This window comes from Terrapene carolina, unplaced genomic scaffold (genome assembly GCF_002925995.2).
Source record: "Terrapene carolina triunguis isolate 2854851 unplaced genomic scaffold, T_m_triunguis-2.0 Scaffold68, whole genome shotgun sequence".
Lineage (NCBI taxonomy): Eukaryota > Metazoa > Chordata > Testudines > Emydidae > Terrapene > Terrapene triunguis.
In genome coordinates this window covers 18,886,437-18,909,104 of record NW_020664419.1, presented here as the reverse complement: position 1 = coordinate 18,909,104, position 22,668 = coordinate 18,886,437, and the positions used below count along the sequence as shown (strand labels likewise).

Genomic DNA, 22,668 nt, shown 5'->3' with positions numbered 1-22,668 from the left:
AGTCCTGGCCTCTATACCATGTTTTGGACTATTTGTTCCACCGAAAACAACAAGGCCTATCAATTAGGTCCATCAGAGTTCATCTGGCAGCTATTTCTGCTTTCCACCTGTGGGGGAAAGCAACTGTGGGCTGTTTTGGTATTTTCTAATCCTGTGTCAATCAGATCTGGACAGGGTCTGGTCGGTTTAAATCCCCATGTCATAGCACCATGGAGTCCAAGGGAGGAATGGGATCTAACTCAGGTGATGGTTTCACCCTTTGAACGAAGGGCTACTTGCTCCTTACTGCGTCTCTCTATGAAAGTAGTATTTTTGGTAGCTGTTACCTCCGTGAGAAGAGTGACAGAATTGCAAGCTTTGGTAGCTGACTCTCCTTAATGCAGTTTTTTAAATAAGGAAAAGGTATACATATGTCTGCATCCAAAATTCCTGACTAAAGTATCATAAAATCATAGAAGATGAGGGCTGGAAGAGACATCAGGAGATCATCTAGTCCAACCCCCTGCTCAAAGCAGGATCAGCCCCATCTAAATCATCCCAGCCAGGGCTTTGTCAAGTCAGGCCGTAAAACCCCTAAGAATGGAGATTCAACCGCCTCCCTAGGTAACCCATTCCAGTGCTTCACCACCCTCCTAGTGAAATAGTGTTTCCTAATATCCACCCTAGACCTCCTCCACTGCAACTTGAAACCATTGCTTCTTGTTTTGTCATCTGTCACCACTGAGAACAGCCTAGCTCCACCCTCTTTGGAACCCCCTTTCAGGTAGTTGAAGGCTGCTATCAAATCCCCCCCTCATTCTTCTGCAGACGAAAAAGCCCAGTTCCCTCAGCCTCTCCTTATAAGTCATGTGCCCCAGCCCCCTAATCATTTTTGTTGCCCTCCACGGGACTGTCTCTAATTTGTCCACATCCTTTCTGTAGTGGGGACCCAAAACTGGACGCAATCCTCCAGGTGTGGCCTCACCAATGCCGAATAGAGGGGACTAATCAGTTCCCTCAATCTGCTGGCAATGCTCCTACTAATGCAGCTCAATATGCTGTTAGCCTTCTTGGCAACAAGGGCACACTGCTAACTCATATCCAGCTTCTCATCCACTGTAATTCCCGGGTCCTTTTCTGCAGAACTGCCGCTTAGTTAGTTGGTCCCCAGCCTGTAGCAGTGCATGGGATCCTTCCATCCTAAGTGCAGGACTCTGCACTTGTCCTTGTTGAACCTCATCAGATTTCTTTTGGTCCAATTCTCCAATTTGTCTAGGTCACTCTGGACCCCATCCCTACCCTCCAGCGTATCTACCTCTCCCCCCAGCTTAGTGTCATCCCCAAACTTGCTGAGGGTATAATCCATCCCATTATCCAGATAATTAATGAAGATGTTGAACAAAACTGACCCCTGGGACATTCTGCTTGATACTGGCTGCCAACTAGACATTGAGCTGTTTATCACTACCCAATGAGCCAGAGGATCTAGCCAGCTTTCTATCCACCGTATTCTGCTGCTCTCTTCTTCCTTTTGTCAGGATCCTGAACTCGACCATCTCATGGTCACTGCTGCCCAGGTTGCCACCCACTTCTACTTCCCCTACCAATTCTTCCCTGTTGGTTCCTCCAGCACGTGCACCAGGAAGTTGTCCCCAACACTCTCCAAAAACTTCCTGGATTGTCTGTACACTGCTGTATTGCTCTCCCAGGAGATGTCAGGGTGATTGAAGTCCCCCTTGAGAACCAGGGCCTGTGATCTGGAAACTTCAGTTAGTTGTCTGAAGAAAGCCTTGTCTACCTCATTCTCCTGGTCTGGTGGTCTGTAGCAGATGCCCACCAAGACATCACCCGTGTTGCTCTCACCTCTAAACTTAAACCAAAGACTCTCAACAGGCTTTTCTCCAGTTTCATACTGGAACTCTGAGCAAACATACTGCTCTCTTCCATACAGTGCAACTCCTCCATCTTTTTTCCCTCGCCTGTCCTTTCTGAACAATTTATACCCAGTCATGTGAGTTAACCCACCAAGTCTCTGTTATTCCAATCACATCATAGTTCCTTGACTGTGCCAGGAACTCCAATTCTTTCTGCTTGTTTCCCAGGCTTCTTGCGTTCATGTACAGGCACCTAAGATAACTAGCCGATTACCTTACTTTCTCAGTATGGATCAGCAGGCTTCCCCTGTTGCACCCTCCTCCTTGTGTTTCCTCCTGGTATCCCACTTCCTCGCTTACCTCTGGGCTTAGGTCACCATCCCCTGGCGAACCTAGTTTAAAGCCCTCCTCACTAGGTTAGCAAGCCAGCCTGCAAAGATGCTTTTCCCTCTTTTAGGTGGATCCCATCCCTTCCTAGCAATCCTCCTTCCTGGAACAACATCCCATGGTCGAAGAATCCAAAGCCCTCTTTCCAGCATCACCTATGCAACCACCCATTTACTTCCACAATTCGATGGTCCCTACCTGGGCCTTTTCCTTCAACAGGGAGGATGGACAAGAACACGACTTGCACCTCAAACTCCTTTATCCTTCTTCCCAGAGCCACGTAGTCTGCAGTGACCCACTCAAGGTCATTCTTGGCAATATAATGGGTGCCCATGTAAAGAAGTAGGAAGGGTTAGTGGTACAAGGACTTGATCAGTCTCGGCAGACGCTCCATCACATCCTGAATTCTAGCTCCAGGCGAGCAGCACGCTTCTCGAGTCTCTCGGTCTGGACAGCAGATGGATGACTGTTCACTGGGGGAAGGAGACCAAAGCCCTGAGGTAAGTGGGGAAATGGGATACCGGGAGGAAGCACGAGCAGGAGAGGGCAAGAGGGGAGGACTCCTGTCTCATACTGAGAAATCAGGACAATCAGCGAGTTATCTTAAGTGCCTATACACAAATGCAAGAAGCCTGGGAAACAAGCAGGGAGAACTGGAAGTCCTGGCACAGTCAAGGAACTATGATGTGATTGGAATAACAGAGACTTGGTGGGATAACTCACATGACTAGAGTACTGTCATGGATGGATATAAACTGTTCAGGAAGGACAGGCAGGGCAGAAAAGGTGGGGGAGTTGCATTGTATGTAAGAGAGGAGTATGACTGCTCAGAGTTCCGGTATGAAACTGCAGAAAAACCTCAGTCTCTGGATTAAGTTTAAAAGTGTGAGCAACAAGGGTGATGTCATGGTGGGAGTCTGCTATAGACCACCAGACCACCTCACCAGGGGGATGAGGTGGACGAGGCTTTCTTCAGGCAACTAACAGAAGTTACTAGGTCACAGGCCCTGATTCTCATAGGAAACTTTAATCACCCTGATATCTGCTGGGAGAGCAATACAGCGGTGCACAGACAATCCAGGAAGTTTTTGGAAAGTGTAGGGGACAATTTCCTGGTGCAAGTGCTGGAGGCACCAACTAGGGGCAGAGCTCTTCTAGACCTGCTGCTCACAAACCGGGAAGAATTAGTAGGGGAAGCAAAAGTGGATGGGAACCTGGGCGGCAGTGACCATGAGATGGTCGAGTTCAGGATCCTGACACAAGGAAGAAAGGAGAGCAGCAGAATACGGACCCTGGACTTCAGAAAGCAGACTTTGACTCCCTCGGGGAACTGATGGGCAGGATCCCCTGGGAGAATAACATGAAGGGGAAAGGAGTCCAGGAAAGCTGGCTACATTTTAAAGAATCCTTATTGAGGTTGCAGGAACAAACCATCCCGATGTGTAGAAAGAATAGTAAATATGGCAGGCGACCAACTTGGCTTAACAGTGAAATCCTTGCTGATCTTAAACGCAAAAAAGAAGCTTACAAGAAGTGGAAGATTGGACAAATGACCAGGGAGGAGTATAAAAATATTGCTCAGGCATGCAGGAGTGAAATTGGGGAAGGCCAAATCACACTTAGGGTATGTCTACACTACGAAATTAGGTCGAATTTATAGAAGCCGGTTTTGTAAAAATCTGTTGTATACAGCCGATTGTGTGTGTCCTCACATAAAATGCTCTAAGTGCATTAAGTCGGTGGACTGCGTCCACAGTACAGAGGCTAGCGTCGACTTCCGGACCGTTGCACTATGGGTAGCTATCCCACAGTTCCCGCAGTCTCCGCCGCCCATTGGAATTCTGGGTTGAGATCCCAATGCCTGAATGATGCAAAACAGTGTCGCGGGAGGTTCTGGGTACATGTCGTCAGGCCCCTCCCCCTCCATCAGAGCAACGGCAGACAATCGATTCGCGCCTTTTTACCTGGGTTACCTGTGCAGACAACATACCACGCCAAGCATGGAGCCCGCTCAGCTCAGCTCACTGTCACCATATGTCATCTGGGTGCCGGCAGACGTGGTACTGCATTGCTACACAGCAGCAGCTAATTGCCTTTTGGCAGTAGACGGTGCAGTATGACTGGTAGCCTTCATCGGCGATCTGGGTGCTGGCAGACGTGGGGCTGCATTGCTACACAGCAGCAGCCCCGTGTCTTTTGGCAGTAGATGGTGTATTATGACAGTTCGATCAGATGATGGCTGAAACTCCGTATGTCCCCCAGTCATATTCTGCTGCCTTCCCAATGATGATGGCGGCTATCAGTCGTAGTACACTATTTTCTGCCAAGTGCCCAGAAGATGCCGAGGGCTATCAGTCATGCTGCACCGTCGGCTGCCAGCTTAAGATGTAAAAAATAGATTTGTTCTGTATTCATTTGCTTCCCCCTCCCTCCGTGAAATCAACGGCCTGCTAAACCCAGGGTTTTGAGTTCAATCTTTGGGGGGGCCATTCTGTGTGACAGTTGTTTGTGTTTCTCCCTGATGCACAGCCACCTTTGTTGATTTTAATTCCCTGTACCTGTACGCCATGTCATCACTCGCCCCTCCCTCCCTCAGACAATAGTTTCGTGCCTTTTTTCAGACCAGATGCCATAGCACTGGGATCATGGAGCCCGCTCAGATCACCGCGGCAATTATGAGCACTATGAATACCACGCTCATTGTCCTGGAGAATATGCAGAGCCAGGACATGCCAAAGCAAAACCAGGACCAGCCGATGAGGCGATTGCAGCGCGGCGACGAGAGTGATGAGGAAATTGACATGGACGTAGACCTCACAGAAGGTACAGGCCCCAGCAATGTGCAAATCATGGTGTTACTGGGGCAGGTTCATGCTGTGGAATGCCGATTCTGGGCCCGGGAAACAAAAACAGACTGGTGGGACCGCATCGTGTTGCAGGTCTGGGACGATTCCCAGTGTCTGCGAAACTTTCACATGCGTAAAGGCACTTTCATGGAACTTTGTGACTTGATTTCCCCTGCCCTGAAGCGCCAGAATACCAGGATGAGAGCAGCCCTCATAGTTGAGAAGCGAGTGGCGATAGCCCTGTGAAAGCTTGCAACGCCAGACAGCTACCGGTCAGTCGGGAATCAATTTGGAGTGGGCAAATCTACTGTGGGGGCTGCTGTGATCCAAGTTGCCAGAGCAATGAAAGACCTGGTGATATCAAGGGTAGTGACTCTGGGAAACGTGCAGGCCATAGTGGATGGCTTTGCTGCAATGGGATTCCCAAACTGTGGTGGGGCGATAGACGGAACCCATATCCCTATCTTGTCACCAGAGCACCAAGCCACCGAGTACATAAACCGCAAGGGGTACTTTTCAATGCTGCTGCAAGCCCTGGTGGATCACAAGGGACGTTTCACCAACATCAACGTGGGATGGGCGGGAAAGGTACATGATGCTCGTGCCTTCAGGCACTCTGGTCTGTTTCGAAAGCTGCAGGAAGGGACTTTCTTCCCGGACCAGAAAATAACCGTTGGGGATGTTGAAATGCCTGTCGTGATCCTTGGGGACCCAGCCTACCCCTTAATGCCGTGGCTCATGAAGCCGTACACAGGCAGCCTGGACAGTAGTCAGGACCTGTTCAACTACAGGCTGAGCAAGTGCCGAATGGTGGTGGAATGTGCATTTGGATGTTTAAAAGCGCGCTGGCGCAGCTTACTGACTCGCTCAGACCTCAGCGAAAAGAATATCCCCATTGTTATTGCTGCTTGCTGTGCGCTCCACAATATCTGTGAGAGTAAGGGGGAGACATTTATGGCGGGGTGGGAGGTTGAGGCAAATCGCCTGGCCGCTGATTACGTGCAGCCAAACACCAGGGCGGTTAGAAGAGCATAGCAGGGTGCGGTGCGCATCAGAGAAGCTTTGAAAACGAGTTTTGTGACTGGCCAGGCTACGGTGTGAAATTTCTGTTTGTTTCTCCTTGATGAATCCTCTGCCCCCCCTCCCCCCCAACCCGGTTCACTCTACTTCCCTGTAAACCAACCACCCCACCCTCCCCTCCCCCCTTCGAGCACCGCTTTCAGAGGCAATAAAGTCATTGTTACTTCACTTTCATGCATTCTTTATTAATTCATCACACAACTAGGGGGATAATTGCCAAGGTAGCCTGGGATGGGTGGGGGAGGAGGGAAGGAAAAGGACACACTGCAGTTTAAAACTTTAAAACTTTAACACTTATTGAAGGCCAGCCTTCTGATGCTCGGGCAATCATCTGGGGTGGAGTGACTGGGTGGCCGGAGGCCCCCCCACCGTGTTCTTGGGCATCTGGGTGAGGAGGCTATGGAACTTGGGGAGGAGGGCTGTTGGTTACACAGGGGCTGTAGCGGCGGTCTCTGCTCCTGCTGCCTTTCCTGCAGCTCAACCATACGTTGGAGCATATGAGTTTGATGCTCCAGCAGCCGGAGCATCGACTCTTGCCTTCTGTCTGCAAGCTGACGCCACCTGTTCTCTTCAGCCCGCCACTTGCTCTGTTCATCCCGCAATTCAGCCCGCCACCTCTCCTCTCGTTCATATTGTGCTTTTCTGTAGTCTGACATTGACTGCCTCCACGCATTCTGCTGTGCTCTGTCAGCGTGGGAGGACAACTGGAGCTCCGAGAACATATCATCCCGAGTCCGCCGTTTTCTCCTTCTAATCTTCGCTAGCCTCTGTGAAGGAGAAACATTTGCAGCTGGTGGAGGAGAAGGGAGAGGTGGTTAAAAAAGACACATTTTAGAGAACAATGGGTACACTCTTTCACGTTAAATTTTGCTGTTCACATTACACAGCACATGTGCTTTCGTTACAAGGTCGCATTTTTCCTCTTATATTGAGGGCCTGCCGGTTTGGTGTGAGAGATCACTCACGCAGTGCCAGGCAACAGATTTCGGCTTGCAGGCAGCCATGGTAAGCCACAGTCTTTTTTGGCTTTTTTAACCTTCTTAACATGTGGGAATGGTTTCAAACAGTAGCGCCCTCATTTCCCATACCAAGTACCCCTTGGGTTGGCCATTTAAAATGGGTTTGCAATGTAAAAGGAGGGGCTGAGGTTTCTGGGTTAACATGCAGCACAAACCCAACTACCCCCCCGCCCCCACCACACCCGATTCTCTGGGATGATCACTTCACCCCTGCCCCCTTACGCGTGGCTAACAGCGGGGAACATTTCTGTTCAGCCGAGCAGGAACGGGCACCTCTGAATGTCCCCTTAATAAAATCACCCCATTTCAACCAGGTGACCGTGAATGATATCACTCTCCTGAGGATAACAAAGAGAGATAAGGAATGGATGTTGTCTGCATGCCAGCAAACACCAGGACCATACGCTGCCATGCTTTGTTATGCAATGATTCCAGACTACGTGCTACTGACCTGGCGTGGTAAAGTGTCCTACCATGGCAGACGGGATAAGGCAGGCCTCCCCAGAAACCTTTTGCAAAGGCTTTGGGAGTACATGAAGGAGAGCTTTCTGGAGATGTCCCTGGAGGATTTCCGCTCCATCCCCATACACGTTAACAGACTTTTCCATTAGCTGTACTGGCCGCAATTGCCAGGGCAAATTAATCATTAATCATTAAACACGCTTGCTTTTAAACCATGTGTAATATTTACAAAGGTACACTCTCCAGAGGTCCCCTGTGTGCCCTCAGGGTTTGGGAGCACGCCTTGGGTGAGTTCGGGGGTTACTGGTTCCAGGTCCAGGGTGATAAACATATCCTGGCTGTTGGGGAAACCGGTTTCTCCGCTTCCTTGCTGCTGTGAGCTATCTACATTATCTTCATCCTCATCTTCCTCGTACCCCGAACCCGCTTCCCTGTTGCGTGTTTCTCCATTGATGGAGTCATAGCACACTGTTGGGGTAGTGGTGGCTGCACCCCCTAGGATCGCATGCAGTTCCGCGTAGAAGCGGCATGTTTGCGGCTCTGCCCCGGACCTTCCGTTTGCCTCTCTGGCTTTGTGGTAGGCTTGCCTTAGCTCCTTAATTTTCACGCGGCACTGCTGTGCGTCCCTGTTATGGCCTCTGTCCTTCATAGCCTTTGAGACCTTTTCTAATATTTTGCCATTTCATTTATTGCTACGGAGTTCAGCTAGCACTGATTCATCTCCCCATATGGCGAGCAGATCCCGTACCTCCCGTTCGGTCCATGATGGAACTCTTTTGCGATCCTGGGACTCCATCATGGCTACCTGTGCTGATGAGCTCTGCATGGTCACCTGTGCTCTCCTCGCTGGGCAAACAGGAAATGAAATTCAAAAGTTTGCGGGGCTTTTCCTGTCTACCTGGTCAGTGCATCTGATTTGAGAGTGTTGTCCAGAGCGGTCACAATGAAGTACTGTGGGATAGCTCCCGGAGGCCAATAACGTCGAATTCCATCCACACTACCCCAATTCCGACCCGCAAAGGCCGATTTTAGCGCTAATCCCCTCGTCGGAGGTGGAGTAAAGAAACTGGTTTAAAGGGCCCTTTAAGTTGAAAAAAAGGGCTTCGTCGTGTGAATGTGTCCAGGCTTAATTCGAATTAACACTGCTAAATTCGACCTAAACTCGTAGTGTAGACCAGGGCTTAGAGTTGCAGCTAGCAAGAGATGTTAAGAGTAACAAGAAGGGTTTCTTCAGGTATGTTAGCAACAAGAAGAAAGTCAAGGAAAGTGTGGGCCCCTTACTGAATGAGGGAGGCAACCTAGTGACAGAGGATGTGGAAAAAGCTAATGTACTCAATGCTTTTTTCCCCTTCTGTCTTCACAAACAAGGTCAGCTCCCAGACTGCTGGACTGGGCAGCACAACATGGGGCAGAGGTGACCAGCCCTCTGTGGAGAAAGAAGTGGTTCGGGACTATTTAGAAAAACTGGACGAGCACAAGTCCCTGGGGCCGGATGCGCTGCATCTGAGGGTGCTAAAGGAGTTGGCGGATGTGATTTCAGAGCCATTGGCCATTATCTTTGAAAACTCATGGCGATCAGGGGAGGTCCCGGATGACTGGAAAAAGGCTAATATAGTGCCCATCTTTAAAAAAGGGAAGGAGGAGGATCTGGGGAACTACATGCCAGTCAGCCTCACCTCAGTCCCCGGAAAAATCATGGAGCAGGTCCTCAAGGAATCAATTCTGAAGCACTTAGAGGAGAGGAAAGTGATCAGGAACAGTCAGCATGGATTCATCAAGGGCAAGTCATGCCTGACTAACCTAATTGCCTTCTATGAGGAGATAACTGGGTCTGTGGATGAGAGGAAAGCAGTGGATGTGTTATTCCTTGACTTTAGCAAAGCTTTTGATACAGTCTCCCACAGTATTCTTGCCACCAAGTTCTTTAAGTATGGGCTGGATAAATGGACTATAAGGTGGATAGAAAGCTGGCTAGATCGTCGGGCTCAACGGGTAGTGATCAACGGCTCCATGTCTAGTTGGCAGCCGGTTTCAAGTGGAGTACCCCAAGGGTCGGTCCTGAGGCCGGTTTTGTTCAATATCTTTATTAATGATCTGGAGGGTGGCGTGGACTGTACTCTCAGCAAGTTTGCAGATGACACTAAACTGGGAGGCATGATAGATACGCTGGAGGGTAGGGATAAGATACAGAGGGACCTAGACAAATTAGAGGATTGGGCCAAAAGAAACCTGATGAGGTTCAACAAGGACAAGTGCAGAGTCCTGCACTTAGGACGGAAGAATCCCATTCACTGTTACAGACCAGGGACTGAATGGCTAGGAAGCAGTTCCCTAGAAAAGGATCTAGGGGTTACAGTGGACGAAAAGCTGGATATGAGTCAACAGTGTGCCCTTGTTGCCAAGAAGGCTAATGGTATATTGGGCTGTATAAGTAGGGGCATTGCCAGCAGATCGAGGGACGTGATCATTCCCCTCTATTCGACATTGGTGAGGCCTCATCTGGAGTACTGTGTCCAGTTTTGGGCCCCACACCAGAAGAAGGATGTGGAAAAATTGGAAAGAGTCCAGCGGAGGGCAACAAAAATGATTAGGGGGCAGGAACACATGACTTATGAGGAGAGGCTGAGGGAACTGGGATTATTTAGTCTGCAGAAGAGAAGAATGAGAGGGGATTTGATAGCTGCTTTCAACTAACTGAAAGGGAGTTCCAAAAAGGATGGATCTAGACTGTTCTCAGTGATACCTGATGACAGAACAAGGAGTAATGGTCTCAAGTTGCAGTGTGGGAGGTTTAGGTTAGATATTAGAAAAAACTTTTTCACTAGGAGGGTAGTGAAGCGCTGGAATGGGTTACCTAGGGAGGTGGTGGAATCTCCTTCCTTAGAGGTTTTTAAGGTCAGGCTTGACAAAGCCCTGGCTGGGATGATTTAGTTGGGAATTGGTCCTGCTTTGAGCAGGGGGTTGGACTAGATGACCTCCTGAGGTCCCTTCCAACCCTGATATTCTCTGATGACTCCGTACCCCTTAGGAGGGAGTCCGCAACAAACACCACCACCCATCTCCTCCCCTCGGGAGTGCTGGTCGTGGAACCCCCATCCTTAGGACAATGCATCGCATGCCCTCTGGTCAATTGGGGTCTCCTTCTGATCCCTTCCCTCAGATGACTCTTCCAAACCATTCTTCACCGTAGTACCTGTGCCGAGAGCCTGAAAACAGTTTCTTACCTCTATCTGCATTGGGGATACATTGGTTCTCCTCTTTCTTCTTCTGGAGGTCACATGCCGCCAATTTTCTTCCCCGTTTTGCACTGCCCTCTCTGATTTTACAGTACCTGCAGTACCAAACACTGACTTGTATCCAGAAAGTCTTCATTTTCTCTGATGCAATGCAGGGTTGATAGTTGGGTGTTTAGTCCTTCAACCTTAGAATCATAGATATTGTTCTGTAGCTTTTGTTTGGCGCAGGTATTTATACCAGACATTTGTAAAGCTGCAACTTGTACTCTTGGGAGAATTCTGCACCACTACGCAATGCAGAATTTTGCAGAAATGAATGTGCATGCAGAATTTCTTTTCTCCCCCAGAAATGGGCTGCAGTTCTTCTGGCCATCACTAGGGGCCACCAGACCTGCCAAACCCAACTCACACATAGAGGACACTGCTGGGGAGAGGAGGGAGCTGCCGTTCCCTGCACTCTCTGAAGGAAGGAGAGGGCAGCGCACAGGAAACTCTGTGCAAGCCTGGGACCCAGGATCAGGCTGTTTCTCCCTCTGGATATCCCTGGGCTCCGAGGGGTAGGAGGGCAGGTATCTGGGCAAAGGGAGCCCTGTGGCTGGGCTCTGGGGGGGAAGGGGTTGTGGATGTATGGCCCCCCGGTTGGGGGGGAAGGGAAGGGGGCAGAGAAATAGGAACTGGGTTGTCATAGGGGTTTCTTTAACTCTCTACTCATGTGGGAATTTTTGTGTCTGTATAGTTAGACATACTTGCTGACAGGTATTTTGAAATAAATACCTAAATAATTGAAACTGGTGTGATTATGTAGTTTTATTTTGAGTAATAAAATTTGCAGAATTTTAAAATATTGTGTGCAGAATTCCCCCGGGAATAAACTTGGGTCATTGGTACATAACTTTTTACAGCTCATTATGCTATATCTCAATATTCCAGAGATGATGCTAAATTTGGATGAGTAATCCTTCCTTCATTGTTCAGGTAGTCTCCAAAATCAGCTCTGGCTTGAATTGCTTGTGAGTCACCTGAAGTGGAATGGACATGTGCAATCTCTTGAAGGAAAAAATGGTTTCTCACCTGGTCTGTATCTGTGATTCTTTGAGATGTTGCACACTCCCATTGCATGACCCACTCTCCTTTCCTTTTATATTGGAGTCTGTCAAGAAAGAAGTAGGAGGCTGTGGGGGCGGGTCTGCCCTCTATGGGATTGTGCAACAGCATAAGGCAACAGAACATGCATGCACCTGTCCCTCACCCCAATTGGGTATTGCTAAAGAAAAAATCTCTGACTCTGTGATAAAGAGAAAAGGAATTTGGTAAAGGAGGATTATAAAACTAGGAAAATAAATGAAACTGGCTTCTTGCATAATCCTTGCTAAGAACTTCAAATTCAGCTGTTGATGCCATGTGTATTCTTTATAATACCCTCAATTTTTATAATATCATAATAATAGGAAATGAAAAATGGGAGGAAGTAGGGAAAACGTAGGTTTCTCTGTAAATAAGTATCTCCAAGGAAACTCTGGTCTATTGTTTGTGTTCATGCTGTACCTTACCTCTGTGAAGACTGATTTGTCTTTTTGTTGCATAATGTTTCATTAAATGTAATTTAATTTAGATATTTTTGTTCTCTCTTTAGATTGGGGCATATGATCAACAAATATGGGAAAAATCTGTTGAACAAAGAGAAATCAAGGTAATATTTTTTCTGTTCTTAGTGTAGGTTATGGCTAACTTAATCTTAAATTTCAAATTACATAAGTATGGTGATTTACACTCCTAAAACTCCTTATTACAATGAAAAAGTAATGTTCATAATGTTCTGAATTCCAGTGTATAACAATAAGTAGTTTGTATGTTGTTTATCATATATTTCCTAATTACTGAAAAAACGCTAGCAATCTGCAGTTCATGGCAAGAAGTTCAATTTTCTTTGTATGAATTCTAATGTCAGTTGTTTGAGCTGTTTTTTACTTTCAGTTAGTTACTCTATACCGCCTTATAGCCTCCTTTTTGATGCTGTCATTGTTTTGTACAGTTTATTGGACTGGTAAGTACTTCAGGATGGTGGTTTTGTGTTACTATGCATAAGCTGCTATGCTTAACTTTGATTCTGCGTTTTGGGGTGACTAACAGAATGTCATCAGTATTTGGTACTGCCAACTTGTTATGCAAAAATAACAATTGATAGTCTTTTGTTGTAATAGATTATGATTTTCTGGAATTCATGGATAATAAATTATATTACACAATTATAGAAATGAGGTAGTTTTCCTAACAAATGAATTTATTATACCAACTTTTTCCCCCTCAAGTTCTGCATATGGTAAATGTGCTGCTATTTCCTGGGCTGAAAGCTGTTGCTGATTTTAGCAGAAATAATTCTGATAATGTATAAATTGCTTAAGATTTCACTGCGTTTTAGTGATTGGATAGTAAAATGAATAGGGGATTTTGATGTGCTTTGGGCATGTCTTATTAAGTGGAAATTCAGCTGCATTAACACATCCAAGACTGACCTGGACTGTGTAATTATGTGACCCTGACTTCACTAGAGAACTTTTTTTTTTTTTTTTCTTCTAAATAATTGCTTTCTACTGAAATGTTCCTATCTTTATATCTGTTAAATGAGAAGAATGCTTGAAAATTTAAATATATTTTAGAGGTCACATCACTGTACACTAATCAGATAGCAATGCTTCAGTTAAATTGTTGCATCATATATACGTTTTTAAATTATGAACTAAATGGTTTAGCCATTGATAGTAAGTATATAATATTTTATAGCAGTGGCTCTCAACCTTTCCAGACTACTGTACCCCATTCAGGAGTCTGTCTTGAGTACCCCCAAGTTTCACCTCACTTAAAAACTACTTGCTTTCAAAATCAGACACAAAAATACAAAAGTGTCACAGCACACTATTACTGAAAAATTGCTTGCTTATTTTTACCAAATAATTATAAAATAAATCAATTTGGAATATAAATATTGTACTTTACATTTCAGGGTATAGTATATAGAGCAGTATAAACGAATCATTCTGTATGAAATTTTAGTTTGTACTGACTTCACTAGTTCTTTTTAAATAGCCTGTTGTAAAACTAGGCAAATATCTAGGTGAGTTGATGTACCCCATGGAAGACCTCTGTGTACCCCCAGGAGTACATGTACCCCTGGTTTAGAACCACTGCTTTATAGTAGTATAGGGGGGAGGGATAGCTCAGTGGTTTGAGCATTGGCCTGCTAAACCCAGGGTTGTGAGTTCAGCCCTTGAGGGGGCCACTTAAGGATCTGGGGCAAAAATCAGTACTTGGTCCTGCTAGTGAAGGCAGGGGGCTGGACTCGATGACCTTTCAGGGTCCCTTCCAGTTCTATGAGATAGGTATACCTCCATATTATATTATTATATTATAGCACCTTTCACATGGGGACTTCTCTTGATTTGGCAACACATAGAAGTGTGTCCATATGTTACAGATATATGGCTCTAAAAACCCTCTTTCAACCAGGGCTCTACAGTTGGTATCACTAGTTGCCCTCAGAAAGGTAATAAAATAATAAAAGCTTGTATACAAATGTTTTCTTTCAAGTTTGTCCTCCTGGGTTAAAGTAGGGAGGATGTCTGAGTGTTAGGTCTTCTGGCTCATCAGAAGACCTGTGTCTCATACAGACATTGTCTAATACAGACTAATGTGTGTTCAAATTGTAAGGATTGGTGGAGTGGCGGGACTTCAGAAGCATTCAACACAATAACTACCTATAATCTCAAATCCGGACATTGGGCACAGTACTTATTAATTGAAGTGTTATTTCAATGAAAACCAACAATAATTACCTCTGCAGTAGTATAACAATCATATACATAAGAAATTGAAATAATCTGTTTCATATGCATTATGTTCTTTTGAAAACATGCTACATGCCTATCAGAGAGAGCTCTTGGTTGGGCAGTCCTATTTTACAATAATTAAACAATTATACATGAGTGGTTAAAATAATACTGTTCACTATCACATTTATATTGTGAGAGTTTAGTATAGTTGCACTTCAAGTAAGTAGTGAATCACGGCTTTGGAAGTAACGTGCTTTTATTACAATAGGCAGCTGGGGCTTTACACAACGTCAGTCCTACTCTACTGCACTGTTGTATTGCTGTTATAAAAGAACTTGCGTAAACATACAAATTCTGTAATTTATGTACCTTGAAAATTTTCATGATTGATCAATTATTTCTCAGGTTTCCATGTTAAAAATAAGTTCTAGTTTACAGTAAATGTTAACTAAAAATGTGCAACTAAGTTCTTTATAGTATGCATTTGCATTCTTGCTTAATTCTGTTCACACTCTTTTTTTTCTTTTCTGTTGCATTTTATTTCTAAAGATAAAACCTTATGAAAAGAAATTTAAGGCCAAGGCTTTCCGAAATAACTAATAGTTTTGGATGCTTTGATTTTTGGGTATCAACTTGAGACTTCTTTAAAGGGTCCTGATTTTCTGAGGTCTAGCACGAGCACTTTTTGAAAATTTGGCTCCATTACAGTTTGGGTATCTACTATCACTAGTCAGTTTTTAATATATTGGGCTAAAATACTGCATAAACTTGATACATGCATTCTTTTGGGGTGTTTTATCTACTCGGTACGTATTTTTATACAGTTTGACTGAAATAGAGATAATATTCTAAATGAACAAATAAAACAAAACATACCAGCTTTGAAGTTTCTAAAGAGTAAACATACACTATAACCGCTTGCAGATAGATTCTGAAAGGAACAAGGACCAAGATTTTAAAAAATGATTAGTAATTTTATGTGCCTCAGTTTTTTGTGATCAACCTGAAACACCCTAAAATGGCCTGATTTTCAGAAAGTGATGAGCACTCAAGCTTTAGAAAATCTGGCTCCTTTAATGTGTCTCATATTGAGCCCCCAAAACTGAGGCACCCAAAATGACCTAGTCACTTTCTGGAAACTTGGCCAGGCTAAATGTGGTGTCATAGAATATCAGGGTTGGAAGGGACCTCAGGAGGTCATCTCGTCCAACCCCCTGCTCAAAGCAGGACCCAATCCCCAACTAAATCATTCCAGCCAGGGCTTTGTCAATCCTGACCACCACCTCCCTAGGTAACCCATTCCAGTGCTTCACCACCCTCCTAGTGAAAAAGTTTTTCCTAATAGCCAACCCTAAACCACCCCCATGCAACTTGAGACCATTATTCCTTGTTCTGTCATCTGGTACCACCGAGAACAGTCTAGATCCATCCTCTTTGGAACCCCCTTTCAGGTAGTTGAAAGCAACTATCAAATCTCTAGATGAGGCCTCACCAATGTTGAACAGAGGGGAATGATCACGTCCCTCGATCTGCTGGCAATGCCCCTACTTATACAGCCCAAAATGCCGTTAACCTTCTTGGCACCAAGGGCACACTGTTGACTCGTATCCAGCTTCTCCTCCACTGTAACCCCTAGGTCCTTTTCTGCAGAACTGCTGCCTAGCCATTCGGTCCATAGTCTGTAGCAGTGCGTGGGATTCTTCTGTCCTAAGTGCAGGACTCTGCACTTGTTCTTGTTGAACCTCATAAGATTTCTTTTGGCCCAGTCCTCTAATGTCATGGCTGGGCATTCACTAATGTTAGTTTCCACGTGAATGTTGCCAAGTATTTTATTTCTCTCATATATGAGCTGTTGCATTTTGTCATTTTCAATATAACAAGTTCTAACTCTGTGCTATTACAAATATTAATTAAAATGTATTTGCAACATTAATGGGATTACACAGGCTTATTTGGCAGCTAGGAATCTGCTCTGCCTATCCAGTGTGGAACCCCTCCTTCCTGCAACATCCTGCGTTCTCAAGATTTCCTTTAGTGCTGACATCAGTGCTCATCCCAATGCCGGCATAGATACTGGCCTCAGTACCCTCAACTCTCACAGTGCTGCATAGACTTTCTAGATTGCCTGGCGCCCTTACCAGCACTGCATCGCCTCTGCCTAAAGAATACTCCTATTCTTCTGACTCCAGAGCAGTGAGAAGCCTCTCTGGGTAGATTGCAAAGGTCAAGATCTTTGCTTTCTTCAGCTCGGGAAAGGCACTTCCCTCATTATTAGTAACTTTTGTAGCCCAAGTCACAGACCGGGACCTCATTGTGCTAGGTGTCGTACGAACATAGAACAGAAAGATAAGATCCCAGGGCAGGGACCATAATCTGAGTAAGATGAGACAACAGATGGATGGACAGATGGGAGAGTGCCAAGTAAACAATGAGACAATATTTGTTCAGTCATAGCTAGTAGTCTCAGCACACTAGCAGCCTAACCATTGAAGAGGGATTTGAAGGTGGATAAATGAAGTAGCTTTACGTATATTTACAGAGAGTGTCCTCCAAGTGTGCAGGACAGGATGGGAGAAAGCATGAAGATATTTGTTAGAAAATTTAACAAATGCGCAGTGGAGGGTGGCTTTGTTGGCCAATTGGAGGAGAGAATTGACAGCTTGATAACTAACAAGATGATAGGTCGGGTGAGGATTGACTGTGAAGGGCCTTGAAAGTGAATACATGCACATTGTTTTTGATAGAGAAATGAAGAGACAGTGGAGGGGTTCAAAGAGAAGGGTGGCATGGGCAAAGTGACAGTCTCTGCAAATGATCTTTGTAGCAGCATTCTGAATGGATGTGAGTGGAGCAAGACTGCATTTGTCAGGGTCAGAGAAAAAGACGTTGAAGTAATCCAGTTGTGAGGTGATGAACCTGGATGAGGGTTTTAGCTGTGTGGATGGATAGGAAAGTCTTTGTGTTAGAGATGTTATGCAGAAAAAATATCAGCAAGATTTAGATAAAGCCTGAATGTGAGGACTTAGAGAGGGGTCAAAGTTGATGGTGGTACCCAGGTTATAGGCCTAAGTGCAGCAGAATGGTGGTGTTGTCTAGTGAGCAAAAAAGGAGGTAGCGGGGATGGTGTGGGAGGCAAGATTAGAAGTTCTGTTTTAGCTATCAACTCAAGCTTAAATGGTGGTAGACATCCATATGGAGATGTCCGAGAGATGGGCTGAGATTTTAGCTTGGACAGGAGGAGAGCGGTCTGGAGTAGAGAGGTATATCTGTGAGTTGTGAGCATAGAGTTAGCAGTTGAATTTGTTTGCAGATGAGATTACCCGGAGATAAGATGTAGAGGGAGAAGAAAAGAGGACTAAGGATGAGCCTGTGGGTCTGGATCATCAGTCTTTTAGAGCTTAGGAACTATTTCTTCGAGTGCTCGCTCATGTCGATTCTATTCTAGGTTTGTGTGCACCCACGTGGACAGTCAGCAGAGATTTTTTGCCTTAGTGGTATCTGTAGGGTCGGCTGTAGCTCCCCCTTGAGTGCTGTGCTCACGCATTGGCATATTAGATGCTGCCAACCCTATGCCCTCTCAGTTCCTTCTTACCACCCGTGGCAGTTGGTCGGAGCGCCTTGTCTTGCATCGCAAGAGCATTAGCAGTTCTTCACAGCTCGTTGTCTTTCTCCTTTGTATATAGTTTGTAGGTTCCTAGTTAGCCATTAAGTGTTAGGTTAGTTGGTAGTTAGAGTACCAGCTGGGATTTCACCCCAGAGCAGAGCATGCCCCAATCTCTTGGCTTCAAACCATACTCGTCATGCAACAGGCCGATGCCTATTAGTGACCCCCACAACAGTTGTTTGAAGTGCTTAGGGGAATCCCATAGAAAGGACAAGTGCCGAATCTGTAAAAACTTTCACCCCAGAACACACAAAGAGTGGGATAGCTGCTTGAGAGCCCTCTTCATGGAGACTGAGCTTCGTCCTGTGTTGGAGCCCTCCTGCTCGGATCCCACACTGAGCACCTCGACATCGGTGCGTAACGCACCGCTGGCATCGGGCTCTGCCCGGCACCGTGCCCCTCGCCGGTGCTGAAGAAACGACAAAAGAAGAAAAGCCCCCCGGCACTGGAAGGTAAAGGGGCCTTGGGCAAAGGCCCTATGTCAAGCCATGTGCCCGCCTCAAGGTATCATGGGGGTACCACTGAGGTTGAACCCCCTCAGCCCGGCCAGCGATCCGCCTCCAACTCCCGGGAGTGGCAGGGGACCCTGGCTTCTCCTTGGGCCCTGGTTGCCCAAAGCAGCCCCAGCAGCTAAAGAGCAAGCTGGCCGACAGGCACCGCAGGCGCCAGACTCGGCTAAGGCCCCAACTCCTAAGGGCAAGCCGATCATGAGGCTGCCCCATAGGTCCCTGGACCGCAGGCGTAGATCCTCATCTCTGGGGCCTAGAACTCCAGCACCGCATCCCTGGTCTCCAGTCAGAAGACTTAGGTCCCCGACGCTGCGCCCTCCCCCTACAAGACATGGGACACCAGAGTCAAGGTACCAGTCCCTGTACCACCAGTACCGACGAGCTTCCTGTCAAAGATTGCCACAGCGCAGGTCACCCTCTCCCAGACATGGGTCCCCCACTGGGGCAGGATCGCCTCTGTTGCAGCACCAGTCTGCAACCCCCCCGGTACCACTCATCGGCAGGCACCGATCATCACCAGGATCAGTCGGCAGACTCAGGCCTTGACAGCTCCGCCCCGGTTGCTGGAAGGTCAATGGTTGGACTCGGACCGGGTGTTCAGCCCCTCGCCAAGGAGGGGTGATTCACCGCCGACCCGTGAAGCCGGTGTGGCAGCTGCAGCGATGGCATGGCAGCAGGAACAATGGCCCACTTAATGGTCATACTGGAACCTTTGGGGCATGCCCGTTATGCCGGTCCCATATTCCCACCAGTTGTCCCTGGCTGCCTCGGACTAACCGCCCCCAGCACCGCCAGCACCGGAGTTGGAACACGGTACTAAATCCAACATGGGGACAGCACATCAGACTCAGCACCTAAGTTTGAAAGTTACAGATTTTGTGCCATAGAAATGAAAATATAATGTAGCTTATTCTTTATAAAGTGTATCTAAGATGCCTATTAGAATGTTTAATTATGAAGATGGTGCTATATTTTAAGAGACCTCACAGTATAAATTTAAAATAATCTAGGAATATAACCCAGGAGATCCCTTCCAGGTCCAGTACACTGTTATTGCAAACAGCCCCCTTATATAATTATGTAAATGACTATATCAAGCCCCAATTTAAAAGTAGTTAGGTTTCTCCCCTGTGCCCCCAACCCCACCCCCCAGTCCTACTTGAAGGCTGTTCCAGAACTTCACTCTTCTAGTCAGAAACCTGCTAAATTGCAGCCTAACTTTATTCATAGCCTGTTAATACACATTTGTTCATGTGGCCAACATTGTCCTCAAGCTTAAATAGCTCTTCTCCCTCTCTGATGTTTACTCCCTGACATATTTATAGAGAGCAACCATATCCCCTCTGTGTTCTTTTTGCTAGACTAAACAAGCCAAGCCTTTTAAGTTTCCTCTTGTAAAATAGGCTCTCCAAGTCTCCATTTCCTTGGTCATTTTAGTAGCCCTTCTCTGCACTTGTTCCAATATGAATTCTTTCTTGAACATGGGTGACTAGAATTGTATACACTATATCAAATGAGATCTTATCAGTACCTTGTACAAGGGTACTAATACTTCCCTATCTTTACTGGAAATACCTTGCTTCATACATGCTAGGCAAACACTTTCCTTTTTCACAGCTGCATCATTTTGATGGCTTAGTCATCCTGTGATCGACTAATACATCCAGGTCTTTCTATCCCTCTGTCATTATACTCGCTCCCATTAGCATCCTGCCTTTGCCCCCATGGTCTGCATCATCACTCTTATTGAAAACTGGGACAACATATTCATTTAGTTTGTGAGCCATACCTAGATTGTTTAATCTCTATCCCACTGGTTTTCAACTTGTGGTCCACAGACCCCTGGTGGTCTGTAGACTGTCTAAGATTTCCAAAGGGGTCTGCAACTCCATTTGAAATCTTTTAGGGGTTCACAAATGAAAAAAGTTTGAAAACCACTGCTCTGCCCCATAGCAGCCCTACTTCTTTTCTAGTTCTCTTTTTATTTATATTGGTAAAAAAACGTTTTACTATTAGTTTTAATTTCTTTTGCAAGGCCGAAGTAAGGCTTGCCTTAAGCTCATTAAACTACTATGAGACTTAAACAGGATTTCCTGTTGATAGAGATACATACCACGCCCTTGTAAGATATCCGTTTTGGAAGGATTCACACCACAATACAAAACTCTCCCCCACTCCCATAAGTTATACGTGTTTAAAATAGTGGTTTTTTTGTGATAGATGAACTTCCTTTTACATTTGGAGCTGTCTTGCTTCAGATTTCACAGTGATCTACAGCAAATTTTGTAACTATTAAGATTCCCATTTCTCATTATGGAGGCTTATTTTTTTGCTCAGCATAACATATCTCAATAATCAGACTGATGTGCAGACTGAAGGAAGACTTTTACACATCATGTTCTTTACAAGACTTATCTGACAGTGTTTTAATTTTTACATGCAGCTAGTTTTTCCATATTTGCTGTCTTGTAATATATTTAACTTGCTATAACCATGTTTAGTTGTGCTCTATGGTATGTTGCTTTGTTTTGACTAATTTCTTCTGTTTGTCTCGCCAGCATTCTACACCTCTGACTTATCTGATCTAAATCTGTAGCAACAGCATTGTCTTGTTCAATATTACCAGCATCATACCTGTTTGAGCATGCCAAACTGAAATTACTCATTTAAATTAAATGGAGAAAATTGCATGCATTCATGCATCTACTTGTCATAAGATGAATTTTCCAGTTCTGGCATTACAGTAATATGACTAATTATCACTGACATTTGTTTGCTTCTGCCATAGGTATAGTGTGACTTTAGGTAAGTCTACACTGCAACAAAAGACTCTTGGCACAGCTGTAACTGGTCTGAGCAAGTTGACTCAGGCTCACAGGGCTAAAAATTGCAGTGCAGATGATAAGGTTTTGGTTGGAGCCTGAACTCTGAGACACCATTAGGGAGGAGGGTCTCAGAGCTTGGGCTCCAGCCTGAGCCCAGATGTCTGTGCTGCAATTTTTTGCCTCACAGCCCAAGTCCTGTGAACCTAAGTCAATTGACCTGGGCTCTGAAACTGAGTGCTGCGGATTTTTTATTGCAGTGTAGATATACCCTTTAACTCATATTTAAAATAGTAAGTTTGTGTTCCTAATTTTATGAATGAAATTGACATTCTTGAAAATAAATACTTAAATGTTTTACAAAGGCAACTGCAGTTTATGCATCAGTTTAAAAAGTATTACAGAAGGATAAGGTTCAACCATCCCTGATAGTAATTCCACACCACTAACCAGCTACCTTTTGAGAACAACATATTAACTTTCAATCTCTAAAAACTGTACTCTATAGAGTCCATATCCCCATAATGTGGCCAATGTAATTGACGTCAAATTTCAGAAACCAAATGAACCATAATTAAGGCTATGTTTTAGTCACAGGTATTTTTAGTAAAAGTCATAGACAGGTCACGGACAGTAAACAGAAATTCACAGCCTGTGACCTGTCCATGACTTTTACTATATACTCCTGCCTAAAACTTGGGGGTGGTGCTCGGGGGGGCGGAGGGCGGCGGCGCAGCGGGTGCTAGGGGGTGGACGCCGTGGGTGCTCGGGGTGGGGGTGGGGGAGGGAATTGCAGCCTGGGAGGTGCTGGGGGGGGTGGTTGGTGGGGCTGGGGCAGATTCCCTACCCAGCTCCAAGCTCCACCTGCTGCCTCTGATCCACCCTAAGCCCCGGTCTTGCAGCTCCCATTGGCTGGGAACTGCGCCAATGGGAGCTGCGGGGGCAGTGCCTGCGGGCGGAGGC

General features: G+C 45.8%; 1 protein-coding gene across 8 annotated transcripts in view; it reads left to right on the top strand.

Annotated features, from left to right (window-relative positions):
• The window catches only part of PHTF2 (putative homeodomain transcription factor 2), a 162,345-nt gene that overhangs the window by 59,806 nt on the left and 79,871 nt on the right, over nucleotides 1-22,668 (top strand). For all 8 annotated transcript variants that reach the window (XM_024196976.3, XM_029910810.1, XM_029910809.1 and 5 more), the window contains exon 3: nucleotides 12,517-12,573. In XM_024196976.3, coding sequence (XP_024052744.2) covers nucleotides 12,517-12,573 — 57 coding nt within the window. The remainder of the gene's footprint in view (nucleotides 1-12,516; nucleotides 12,574-22,668) is intronic.